Source organism: Quercus suber, unplaced genomic scaffold (genome assembly GCF_002906115.3).
Source record: "Quercus suber isolate HL8 unplaced genomic scaffold, Cork oak 2.0 scaffold_402, whole genome shotgun sequence".
Classification (NCBI taxonomy): Eukaryota; Viridiplantae; Streptophyta; class Magnoliopsida; order Fagales; family Fagaceae; genus Quercus; species Quercus suber.
The window spans coordinates 411,214-424,093 of NW_027069853.1; the positions used below are offsets into that span (position 1 = coordinate 411,214).

The 12,880-nt window shown below is 33.6% G+C and overlaps 1 protein-coding gene and 1 long non-coding RNA gene across 2 annotated transcripts; both read left to right on the forward strand.

Moving 5' to 3' along the window:
* The first annotated feature begins 1,088 nt into the window (after positions 1 to 1,088).
* LOC112022831 (myrcene synthase, chloroplastic) lies at positions 1,089 to 5,941 on the forward strand. The gene is given in 8 exon segments (XM_065761238.1): positions 1,089 to 1,209; positions 1,212 to 1,360; positions 1,478 to 1,742; positions 3,761 to 4,133; positions 4,442 to 4,660; positions 4,743 to 4,881; positions 4,987 to 5,235; positions 5,335 to 5,941. Coding segments are annotated over 8 exon segments (1,815 nt in total). The 5' UTR covers positions 1,089 to 1,136; the 3' UTR covers positions 5,683 to 5,941.
* A 5,442-nt stretch (positions 5,942 to 11,383) lies between these two features.
* LOC136062316 (uncharacterized) lies at positions 11,384 to 12,809 on the forward strand. The gene is made up of 3 exons (XR_010624101.1): positions 11,384 to 11,436; positions 11,738 to 11,792; positions 12,646 to 12,809. It is a non-coding gene; the product is annotated as an uncharacterized LOC136062316 (long non-coding RNA).
* The last annotated feature ends 71 nt before the right edge of the window (positions 12,810 to 12,880 follow it).

Genomic DNA, 12,880 nt, shown 5'->3' on the forward strand with positions numbered 1-12,880 from the left:
GGTTAACTAGGCATAGTGTAGACAATATGATTTGTGCCTGCTCTGTTTGTAGCCTTTCACGTGAATCTGCATCTCTTTTTTTTGTGTGCCTGCTCTGTTTCTAGCCTTTCACGTGAATCTGCATCTCTTTTTTGTGTGCCTACTTTGTTTCTAGCATCTCTTTTTTTGTGTGCCTACTTTGTTTCTAGCCTTTCACGTGAATCTGCATCTCTTTTTTTGTGTGCCTACTCTGTTTCTAGCCTTTCACGTGAATCTGCATCTCTTTTTTTGTGTGCTTCTAGCCTTTCACGTGAATCTACATCTCTTTTTTTGTGTGCCTGCTCTGTTTCTAGCCTTTCACGTGAATCCGCATCTCTTTTTTTGTGTGCTTCTAGCCTTTCACGTGAAGAGTAAAGTGTAGTTGGATTTCCAATGCCAAATAGTTAAAATATTTTTTACATAGTACTCAAGTTCCTTGTGACATTTTTTAATTGAAATAATTCACAAACTCAAGTTTCTTAAACTTGAGTTTCAAAAATGTGATATATTGCTAAATATTTCTCTAACAGTGGTAAAGCACTAATAATTTTGGCCAACAGTGATATTTGGCCATTTTCACCATTTATTTTATAAGTAATATAATTTCTTTTAATTTTCCTTATACTTTAATTCATAATTCATAATTTTGTAAACTTTTCAAGCTTGAATAGCATAATTCCTCCAATATGAACTTTTTGAAACACATGAACGAAGAATGTCATGTCATATGCATTGACGTTGATGACCCATATATGCGAGTACAACATATAAGACAAAACTTTTGCTTCTCTTCCTTTTAAATACAGTAGAATTCTAATTTATGACATTTGTTTTATGATGATTAGTCTTTATCATTAAATCTATGACATCAATTAATTTTCAAGATAAACAGGATTTAATTTCTAAACTCTTATTGGATAACAAAAAAAACTTTACAACATGCATTGAGACAAAACTTTTACTTCACATGTTAAACATGATATAAATTGTAATAGTCGATAGATATACAGATGAGAGTCTCCCAAGCCAAGCAATATATAAAGGCATATATGTAACGTAATGTTTCTAAGCAATAACTACCAAGAAACCATAATAAGCTATACCAAAGGCCCTTGTCAATGGCTCTCAACCTCCTGGCTTCACTCCCTATTTGCAATTTCCCAATAGAAGCTTTCCCATCTAAAGGTCCCATCCATCTCAAGTCACTTGTAACAAGCAGAAGTGACAATGCATGGCCAACAGCAAAATTTCAAAGAGCACAGATATTGTTCGGAGATCTGCAAATTACCAAGCTCCTATTTGGGACTATGATTACATCCAGTCACTGAGAAGTGAATACGTGGTACATAATTAATATATAATATTGTTTTCATTGTTAGATTTTCTAGTGCTTTTGAATTATTGCCGAAACTGATCATTGATTCATTGGGGTTATGTTAATGATAAAATTGTGATGTAGGAAGAAGTGTACACAGGGAAAATTAACAAGTTGAAGGGACAAGTGAGGATGATGCTTCAAAAAGTGGCGGATCCTTTAGAGCAACTGGAGCTGATAGATATCTTGCAAAAACTAGGATTGTCTTATCACTTTGAGTGTGAAATGAAGAGAATGTTGGAAGTTATATACAACAATGATCATGGTGATGAGTGGAAGGAGGAGAATTTATATGCAATAGCTCTTAAATTTCAATTGCTTAGACAACATGGATATAGGGTGTCCGAAGGTAATTAAGAAAATATTTGATTTCACAGATGGATATTTATCTAGGAAGCACGGGTGCGTTTCGGGACTCGGGTGCGGGTGCGGGTGCGGGTGCGGGTGCGGGTGCGGGACTCGGCGATTAAAAAATTATTAAAAATATTTTTATTTATATTTTTAATATATTGCTAAGCATACTTTTTCGCATTATATAAACATATACCAAATTTATAAGTAGAATAACAATACACACAAATCCCACCATCGTTTTATTCATTGCAACAATACCAGTACAAAGCAGTCAAACATTATCTCCAACCTACAATTAAAATTACAACCTGCAACTACAAAAGCCTTTAACTCCCACAAGAACCGAAAAACAAGCACACAAACACAGTAAACACAGCACAGAGAAGAGAGAAATAGTAGAAAACAGAGACTAAAAGGGAAGCAAAGAGAAGAGAGAGCGCACCTGAAGGAGAGAACACGGCAGAGAGGGAAAGGCCGGAGGCAGAGCCGCGGAGAGCACAGAGAAAGAGAGATGAGGGACTGAGTGAAAGGGAGTGTTTTAGACAAGTGAGAGTGCATGAGAGTCTGAGGGATTTTTAGGTTAAGTTCAAACGGTGCGTTTCGCACCGTTTTATTTATTTATTTATTTATTTTAATTTCGGCCTGAACCGAAAATTTTGGATAGAACCAGAAATTTCGGGTTCGGCCTAATCGGCCAATATGGCCGATACAACCCGAATCGGCCCAATTCGCACCGCATCAGCGCGAGTTGGCGATGCCACGTGGCAGGACGCGGCCCGACGCAGCACGGACTCGCGGTCAGTGGCATCCCTGCCGCGTCGCCGCGTCCGGCCGAGTCCGACTCAGGTGCGGCTCCTCTAGAGCCACGTCGGTGCTTCACAGATATTTATTATTGACCAATGTTTTTGAACTACAGGGCACTTTTGCCTCCTTATTTTTTAGATTGTTTTCATTTTTACATTTTATGTTTCAAAATTTTTATTTTTTGTTTTTTTTTTTTTAAATACTTTATTTCGTTTTCATATTGGTCATATCTATTTCTATTAGTAATATGATTGTTATTTTGTTAAGTTGTGATACCCTAAATTGTGCAAATATAATTGGATTGGATTATTTGAGTGTGTGTTATGCAAGCGTGTGCTGATTCTCACATCGAGAGTTTATTATGTGGATCTTGTATATATAACTAATTATGAGGAGTTTCAATTACAACTTGACTAGTCATTTTATAGTGTAATTAAGCATAGATGTGGTTAGCATTTTAATCAGGTTGTGATATAATGGTCAATGTAAAAATAAAAGCAAACACGAAAGGTGAAAGTCAAAAGTGTATTTTAGTCATGTTTTTAATAGATACCCCAAAAGTGCACAAATTAAGGCAAATTTAATAATTATTTGTTAGGAACTAAGCAAAAAACCAAAAACAATAACCTAGTTCTAAAGTTTTTGGGGTCAACTATAGATCCTCAACAAATCAGTCAAGGTTGACCACATATATTTTTTTGTCTATTTATTCTATATGAAGCTATAGTTTCTGTCACTTCTTTAATTGATAAATATATTTTTATTATTTCTACTAATGACAAAAGCACACAAAAAACAATAAAAATAAATACAACTTAGGGTGTATTTAAATACTGCTTATTTACTAAAAGCTAAAAACTTATTGTTGAAAATACTATAGTAAAATAATTTTTAAATATGTGAATAGTGCTGTGGGACTCAAATTTACCTAGAAAATTACGTTTTGCTGAGTTTGGTGGTTCGTGAACAGTACCCATGGGACCTACTAAAAAAATGTAAAATGCACGGATTGAGCAAAACGCCCAATCCAAACTCACGCTTACTTTAATTTGGTTTTGTGCATCAATGAATTTTAGATAACTATAATTTTTTATGTAAAAAATAGAGTACATTACAGATCATAATTATATATTCAATATTAATTGATTTGATAACATGCTTCTTGAGCCCCTAGAACACCCATTATAACTGTTGGGTTGTTGAGTGCAGAAGTTTTTGATAGTTTCATGGAGGAAGGGAGTTTCAAGGGATATCTTTGTGATGATACCAAGGGAATTCTATCCTTGTATGAAGCCTCATTCCTTTCGTTAGAAGGTGAAAATATCTTAGAGGAAGCAAGAGAATTCACAAAAAACCATCTCCAAGAATTTATCAACCAGAATAAAGATCAAAATCTTTCCATCATAGTGAGCCATGCCTTGGAGCTTCCACTACACTGGAGGATATCAAGGGTGGAAGCGAGATGGTTCATTGATGTATATGGGAGCAGAGAAGACATGAACGCTATCTTGCTTGAGCTTGCAAAACTGGACTTCAACATGGTGCAAGCAACCCACCAAGAAGATATCAAACAAGTGTCAAGGTCAAAAGCTTGTTAATTCTCATTCTATAAATTGAGCTACATTTGATATATAATTCCTAGTTGGTAACATATTTATTGACGACCCTTGGAACTTCCAAGTTAGAAGGACGACAATATAGAATTTAAAGCATACACTAATAAATACTAGAATTAAAATCAAATCTCATGGCAATATGAACAAATAATTAAATCAATTATAGCCTAAATTTTAAACTTAAAGCTAGTGTTCAACCTACCTATTTTGAAAGGTAAGAAAATGTATTGATATAAAAATAAAATTGACATTCTCTTGTTTGGTTCAAATAAAGGTGGTGGAGGAGCATTGGCCTCGCAGAAAAGTTGAGCTTTGTGAGGAATAGGATAATAGAGAGTTTCTTCTGGACAGTGGGGTGTACATTTCATCCTCGATTTAGTTATTCTTGAAGAATCTCAACAAAGGTCAATCAACTCATTACGGTAATAGATGATATCTATGATGTGTATGGCACTTTGGATGAACTTGAGCTCTTCACGAATGCTGTTGAGAGGTTAGTTTTAGTGGTAATATGCCCTAAATACTTCAAAGCTATATTTGACGTAATGACTTAAGTGCACTCTTTGTGATTTCAGTTGGAACATCAATGCAATGGATGGGCTCCCAGATTACATGAAGCTATGTTTCCTTGCTCTACACAATTCAGTTAATGAAATGGCTTTTGATACACTTAAGGAACAAGGATTCCACATCATTCAATATTTTAAAAAAGCAGTATGACATTGACTTATAAATTCATCTATATTAATCCTTTAGTATTTTCTTCTTGAACACATGATTAACTACCTCTAATTCATTGTTCCATCATAAATTTTTCAGTGGGTAGATATATGTAGAGCTTATTTGTTGGAAGCAAAGTGGTACTATAATGGATATACACCGAGCCTTCAAGAGTACCTTGAGAATGCATGTTTTTCAATAGGAGCACCAATGATGCTATTGAATGCTTATTTTTCAGTCACAGATCCAATAACAAAGGAAGCATTAGATTTCTTGGAAGAATGCCCCAACATAGTCCTTTACTCATCAATAATTGTACGACTTGCAGATGATCTTGGAACATCCACAGTATGTAGAACATACTATCCTAAAATTTTCATCAACCAGAATTTCATAGTCATTAAACCCTTATGATCTTTTTTTTTTTTTTTTTTTTTGGTGAATTAGGATGAGTTAGAAAGAGGTGATGTCCCTAAATCAATCCACTGTTACATGAATGAAACTGGTGCTAGTGAAGAAGATGCCCGTGAATACACTAGATATTTGATTAGTGAAACATGGAAGAAGATGAATGAAGAACGAGATGCAACTTCTCCCTTGTCTGAAACATTTATTGAAATTGTATTCAACATTGGAAGAATGGCTCAGTGCATGTACCAGTATGGATATGGGCATGGAGCTGGAAACCATGAAACTAAAGATCGTTTATCATCATTATTTGTTAAGCCCATTCCAATATATAAAGATCGACATGATGAATTATTGACATATAAGGATGCAGATTTGAAGTTTTAACTCATCAATTGTATTACGTTTTATTATGGAGATTTGTGAGTTTGTTTCTGTGGGAGTTTTGTTATGTTTGTGAGTTTTAGGAATGTTGTTTGTGTGAGATGTGAGAGTTTGTGAGTACGTTTAGTTTGTCAAGTCTGATTGAGTGTGGTTGTAATCCATGTGGACCATGTCATTGATTGTGAACTTTGGTTGGCGTTATACATGGATGTAGGCTTGGATTTGATCAAACCATGTTAAATATTTTTCTTTTGTTTGATCACTTTATTTTCTTATTTGTGTTAATGCACTTCCACTAGTCCTAAATCACAACAAATTAGTATCAAATCTTAAAGTTTGGTCTTGGTCAAATTCAAGATAAGATTATGTTAATGCATTTTCAGTAGCTTATTTGCATAGTATTTATAAAAATATACACTTGTTGGTAATTTTTATGTTAAATATGTGACAAAAAGCTAAAAACTAGTTTATTTTCAAATAAACAAAAAGTTAGATAATTCGTAAAAAGGTTGAGATAAAAGGCAAAAGGCAATTTTTTTTTTTTTTTTTTTGCTTTTTCCCAAACACTCTCTTAATTACACGCTGATTCCCTCCTCTGCTTAATGCATTTTATGATGCCCATTACCTATGATGTCTTGACAATCAATGCTCTACTAGTGCCTTTTGTGTTTATCTAAGTAAGAATTTAATCTCACAGAGCTCCCAAAATCTAACCTACAATTGCTCGTAATTCAGTCACTGAAGTGAAGTATAATGCTATTGTCAACATAGCTACTAAATTAATATCGATTCAATCTATTTTATGTGATCTTGGCATCTCCCAAGTCCCAACCTCATCCTCCTGGGTAATAGTCCGACAATACTGGTGTTATGTCTCTCACTGCTAATCCTATTTTTCATGCCCTCATTAAGCATGTTGAAATTGATTTTCACTTTGTTCTGGACAAAATTGCAACTAAGGACTTGGATGTCTGATTTATTTCCTAGAAAGATCAATTGGCAGATGAGGTCACAAAACCTCTTGTTTCATCCCATTTTCATTGGTTGATTTTTAAACTCAACGGTTAGGAATTTAACATAATTCTTATAACTTTGAGAGATTCAAAAATAGAGAAAATTGCGAATGGAAACAATCACATGACACATGGAAATTTATGTGGTTTAGCAATTTGCTTATGTCTATAGAGTTATAGGAATTTCACTATTTCATGGAGAAAATACAGAGACGAAAGTACAATACATCAATACAGCAAACCCTCCACTCCACGAAATAAGCCTCATAAAAATCTCATTTCAAACCCTAATGCATCTAGGTCAAGTCAGGTCAAAAACCATATCAAGCATAAAGCTCCACATAGCCCAACATCAACTTATGTCTACCCCTGTTGAGCTTATGCCGGAAGGGACAGGGTAATTGAAGCACAACTATCAAATAAGCCCAAGCTGACCGAATCAAATACAACACCAAAGAGGTTTTAGTTCAGTTCAAAGCTATCAAAATAATAGGAACTTCTCCCACCTCATCTATAATTCATATTTTGAGTTTATTGTAGTCTTTCTAAATAACTTATCAAGTGTAACTGTTTTGTCTATTTAATTAATGAAATCATATTCCCACTATTCAAGTGTAGAAACCAAAAAATATTCAAACAATATTATGATTTTATAATTATTGAAAGATGTAACACTTAGGAGTGAAAGTTTTGGTTGTGGCCCCTGCATTAATTGTTGTGTTGTTTGTCTATGATTTGGTGGTACTCCCTTTTTCTATTTCCTAAGGGCACGTTTAGTAGACTGTAATAAACACTGTAATGTAATAAATATTCATATGACATGACTATTCGGTTATTTGGTTATGTTTTTATTACAATGAATTGTTATTCTTTATGAATAGCTATTCTTCAAAATGAGGAATAATTATTCTTTATCAAAAGTACTGAATATCTATTCCTTCACCTTATGTAATAACTTTTTAAAAACATTTTCCTAAAAAGCCATTAGTTGCCACATCTTCAAAAGGAAAGAAAATAAATTTTCCTTCTTGTTAATTATTAGCTCTATTTTGAACACCCTAAAATAAGTGTATTTTAGGAAATTTAACTTAAAAATGAATTAATTACACATTCATTTTATACTCTACTAAATTGTGGATGCATATTCAAGATTTTATTCCTAAATGGTCATCAAACTAATAAATAGTAATACTTATTACATTCCAACTTAATGTATTCCTTGTAATACTTATTTTTATTCCCATGTAATAATCATTACAGTGTACCAAACGTACCCTAAGTATGGGTATGAGATTTTACATTTTGGTAGTGACATGTACAATGTTTGACATGTGAGATATATCTATGAAAGAAATACTGTAGTAGTAAACAGATTAAAAAAATAAGACATTCCATGGAATGGTTATTTCTCATCAATTTTGAAGTCAATAGTAATGCAAACTAATTTAACTCTCTCTCTCTCGCAAAAATTTGAATTTCATTTAAAATATTTGATATGGATATTGTTCGATTTATTCATAAGAATCCGACTTGAGTAATTATTGCCGAAGGTTTGTTTGTCACTCAATCCAGGGCTTCAATTGGGTTAAGAGAGAGAAAGTCAAAGAGACAAAGGAGTTTTACACTCTCAATTTTATTATAAAACTAGTGTTATTCAATCAGCTTAATTAAAACTTTATGGAATAAATTAAAATCTTATAAAAAAAATGACATAAATTAAAATTATCAATATATATAATAATAGGTGAAGTAGAAAGAATCTCAAATTGCAATTTCAATTAGAGTTCTAATTTTGTGCCAAGTGTCTAAATTTATCCTTCTAATTGTACAATTCAAATCAGAAATTGGAGTCCAATTTCAACTCCCCTTCTAGAAATCTATGTTCTACATTTAAATGTTGTGCTCAGAAATTGGAGTCCAATTTCACCTCCCCTTCTAGAAATCTGTGTTCTATGTTTAAATTTTGTGGTCTTTTTTTTTTTTTTTTGGCTAAATAAAACCTTTTGCTCTTCTTTATATATCAGACACGCCTGTTTTACAGGTTCACCTCCCTTCTGCCAAAGCCAACAACGACAACACCAATCTCTTCACCTCCTTGATCTCAGACATCAAATCCCTCAACGAAAAGCTCGGGCGATGGCAGAGATACACTGGGTAGGAGGCTTATGAGTCTGGTGTACGTAAAACGCAACGCCGTCATCGCCATTTGGAAATGGAAAGAAGAAGGCCACATCGTTCGCAAGTACGATCTCAACCGCATTGTCCGTCAGCTCCGCAAGCTCAGGCATTACAAACACGCCCTCGAGGTCTCTCTCTCTTTTTTCACTCTCTTTATTTGTGGTTTAGATATTTGAATTCTGTAAAGTGAATTTAGATGTTGTTGTTGATCTTTTTTGGTTAGAAATGGAGTTGGGAGGTTTATATAAAGATGGGTTTTTTATTTATTGGGTTGGGGTTATGGGTAAAATTTGATTTAGAAGTTGTGAAATAGTGAGTGTGAATGTGCATGTGTGGGTATTGGTATGTGGTAATGGGGTTGGTATTTTTTTTTTTTTTTTTTTTCTTGTGGATTGTTAATGTTTGAGAATTGAATTCCATAAATTGTGGATGCATATTCAAGATTTTATTCCTAAATGGTCATCAAACTAATAAATAGTAATACTTATTACATTCCAACTTAATGTATTCCTTGTAATACTTATTTTTATTCCCATGTAATAATCATTACAGTGTACCAAACGTACCCTAAGTATGGGTATGAGATTTTACATTTTGGTAGTGACATGTACAATGTTTGACATGTGAGATATATCTATGAAAGAAATACTGTAGTAGTAAACAGATTAAAAAAATAAGACATTCCATGGAATGGTTATTTCTCATCAATTTTGAAGTCAATAGTAATGCAAACTAATTTAACTCTCTCTCTCTCGCAAAAATTTGAATTTCATTTAAAATATTTGATATGGATATTGTTCGATTTATTCATAAGAATCCGACTTGAGTAATTATTGCCGAAGGTTTGTTTGTCACTCAATCCAGGGCTTCAATTGGGTTAAGAGAGAGAAAGTCAAAGAGACAAAGGAGTTTTACACTCTCAATTTTATTATAAAACTAGTGTTATTCAATCAGCTTAATTAAAACTTTATGGAATAAATTAAAATCTTATAAAAAAAATGACATAAATTAAAATTATCTATATATATAATAATAGGTGAAGTAGAAAGAATCTCAAATTGCAATTTCAATTAGAGTTCTAATTTTGTGCCAAGTGTCTAAATTTATCCTTCTAATTGTACAATTCAAATCAGAAATTGGAGTCCAATTTCAACTCCCCTTCTAGAAATCTATGTTCTACATTTAAATGTTGTGCTCAGAAATTGGAGTCCAATTTCACCTCCCCTTCTAGAAATCTGTGTTCTACGTTTAAATTTTGTGCTCTTTTTTTTATTATTTATTTTTTTGGCTAAATAAAACCTTTTGCTCTACTTTATATATCAGACACGCCTGTTTTACAGGTTCACCTCCCTTCTGCCAAAGCCAACAACGACAACACCAATCTCTTCACCTCCTTGATCTCAGACATCAAATCCCTCAACCAAAAGCTCGGGCGACGGCAGAGACACATTGGGTAGGAGGCTTATGAGTCTGGTGTACGTAAAACGCAACGCCGTCATCGCCATTTGGAAATGGAAAGAAGAAGGCCACACCATTCGCAAGTACGATCTTAACCGCATTGTCCGTCAGCTCCGCAAGCTCAGGCATTACAAACACGCCCTCGAGGTCTCTCTCTCTTTTTTCACTCTCTGTAAAGTGAATTTAGATGTTGTTGTTGATTTTTTTTGGTTAGAAATGGAGTTGGGAGGTTTATATAAAGATGGGTTTTTTATTTATTGGGTTGGGGTTATGGGTAAAATTTGATTTAGAAGTTGTGAAATAGTGAGTGTGAATGTGCATGTGTGGGTATTGGTATGTGGTAATGGGTTTTTTTTTTTTTTCCTTGTGGATTGTTAATGTTTGAGAATTGAATTCCATGTTTGATGGTTGGTAGCATTTGGTTTATTGGTTGAAGGGTTTGATTTAGTGTAGTATTATGAAATATGAATTTGGGTTTAGTTTTCAACCCAGCCTCTTGCCACTGATATATACTGCCGGAACCACTACTAATACAAGTATCTTTAAACAATAAAAATTGGTATCAAATATGATTAAGGTTTTGTTATTTTGGGTTGATTTTTATTAATTTAGGTATTTGAATGTCAATAGAGCTCAAACTTTCCCGTGCAAGTCGTATCTATCACCCTTCGGTAACTCATCTCTCTCTCTCTCATTCTCTATATACACAGATACCTACTATTTTTGTCTGTCTCTCTCTCTCTATTCTCTAAAAAGATGAGTATTGGAATTTCAGGAACCTCTGGAGGGAATAATCATAGTAAAATATTCTTCTTCCATTTCTCACTATGGTGTTCGTCTCACTGTCAATGGATCTGTCAATTTGCAGGTGGGTTTGAATCAGTCCTCCATTTGGTTTCCCAGAAAAAAATGACGGAAAATATTGTTTTTAACGAGATTCGTAATTTTTTTCCCTTATTTCTCAACAACCAAACAGAGCTATTTCTCTTTTCGTTTCTCTGTCATAGTAAAATCTCAACTGAAATGATTTTGTTTGTTTGAAGATTCGTGGAGGATCAGCTAGAATTATTGAGTCCTTATATGGTGTTGTCAAGCCTATCTCCATTTTGTAAGTTCAATCTTTGAGAAGCCCTAATTTTGCAAAGTTCATATTTTGAAAGCATAACTCAATTATACCTTTCAGTTTATGTGAATTCTGGTTCCTATATAATGTGTAATTGTTGTTTCTGTGTTTGTTTTTGGTCTAAGTTAATTGTGTTTGTGATGATTTGTGATGTAATAAACTATTAATATTAATAGCTATTCCATTGAGCTACTTAGTTGATTGTTTCTTTCATGATAGTTAACTTTTATGTTTGCCTCATATGGAGATTTGTACAGATAATTTGTTTTCTCTTACTTCGAAACAGAAACAAGAGTACAGAGGTTAGACCTTCCGGGAAGATTGGTTCGGGTACAACAGAGGTACTACATCTCCGGAGAACTATTCTTTTTTTTTTTTTTTTTTTTTTACAATTCTTTACTTTGAAATTGATAAATTACCAATTGTCACAAAAGTTTAAACGGTTAGGAAATGGGAAATTTAATTACTTGACCATTATTTTCACACTCTCTCTTACATATGAACCATATTCTCTCTTGATAATTGGGGTCCAACATGAGATTTTTTAAAATTTTTAAATGAGTGGTAGAGTGGAGACAGGGTTCGAACTTAAGACCATGATGAATTATTAATTATCCCAAAAACTTAAGTTATTAGGACATTGTGAATTTAGTCGTCTGATTAATATTCTACCAGACACAATATTACGATTTCAAAAATGGTGCAGGAGCAGCACTACTGATGAAAGAGTTTAACTTCAAGGTCTTCTTTAATTGGCCTTTTCTATAGTTTATCTCTAGAAATGTGCAATGTTGTATCCTTGGATATTGGGACTCAAGTATGAGTTATAAGTCTCCTAGGTTCTGCTATGGAAGCTCTCTCCTCCTCATGTGTGGTGCGAACTTCCCTTCTTACTCCCACCATGAATTTTGAATGCTTCTGTATAATTCTAAAATTTACTTAGGTAACATATTTTCTAGCTTAAATGTTCTGTCAGCCTCTCATAAAATAATAATAATTAAAGGGTTGAGTTACTTTTCTTCTCCTGTCTGGTTTACATCTTTAGTAGCCTTATCTTTTCCACTCTCTTTCAAAGTCATGCTAAATGCATTTTGGTTTTGATCTTTGGTTTAGTTTGTTATTTGTTACAGATTTGTGAAATGCAAATTCCTGTTGTATCCTCTGTAATTTATAATTGTTCATATATTGTGGCAGATACCATTTTCCATGTTTTTGAGACCGCCAGGAAAAGACAACCTAGAAAGATTTTATGAGACCTTCCATGGAGCCAATATCAGTGCTCAGGTGAGTGTTTTTGTCTTGATAGAATCTCTGCAGGTTCACCTTTGTGTTGAAAGTACCATTTGTGTTTGTCTCTCTTTTTCCTCCCTTAGTTAGGCATTGTTTTTCTTATACATTTAAGTGACAGTGGATGATTAACAACACTTTT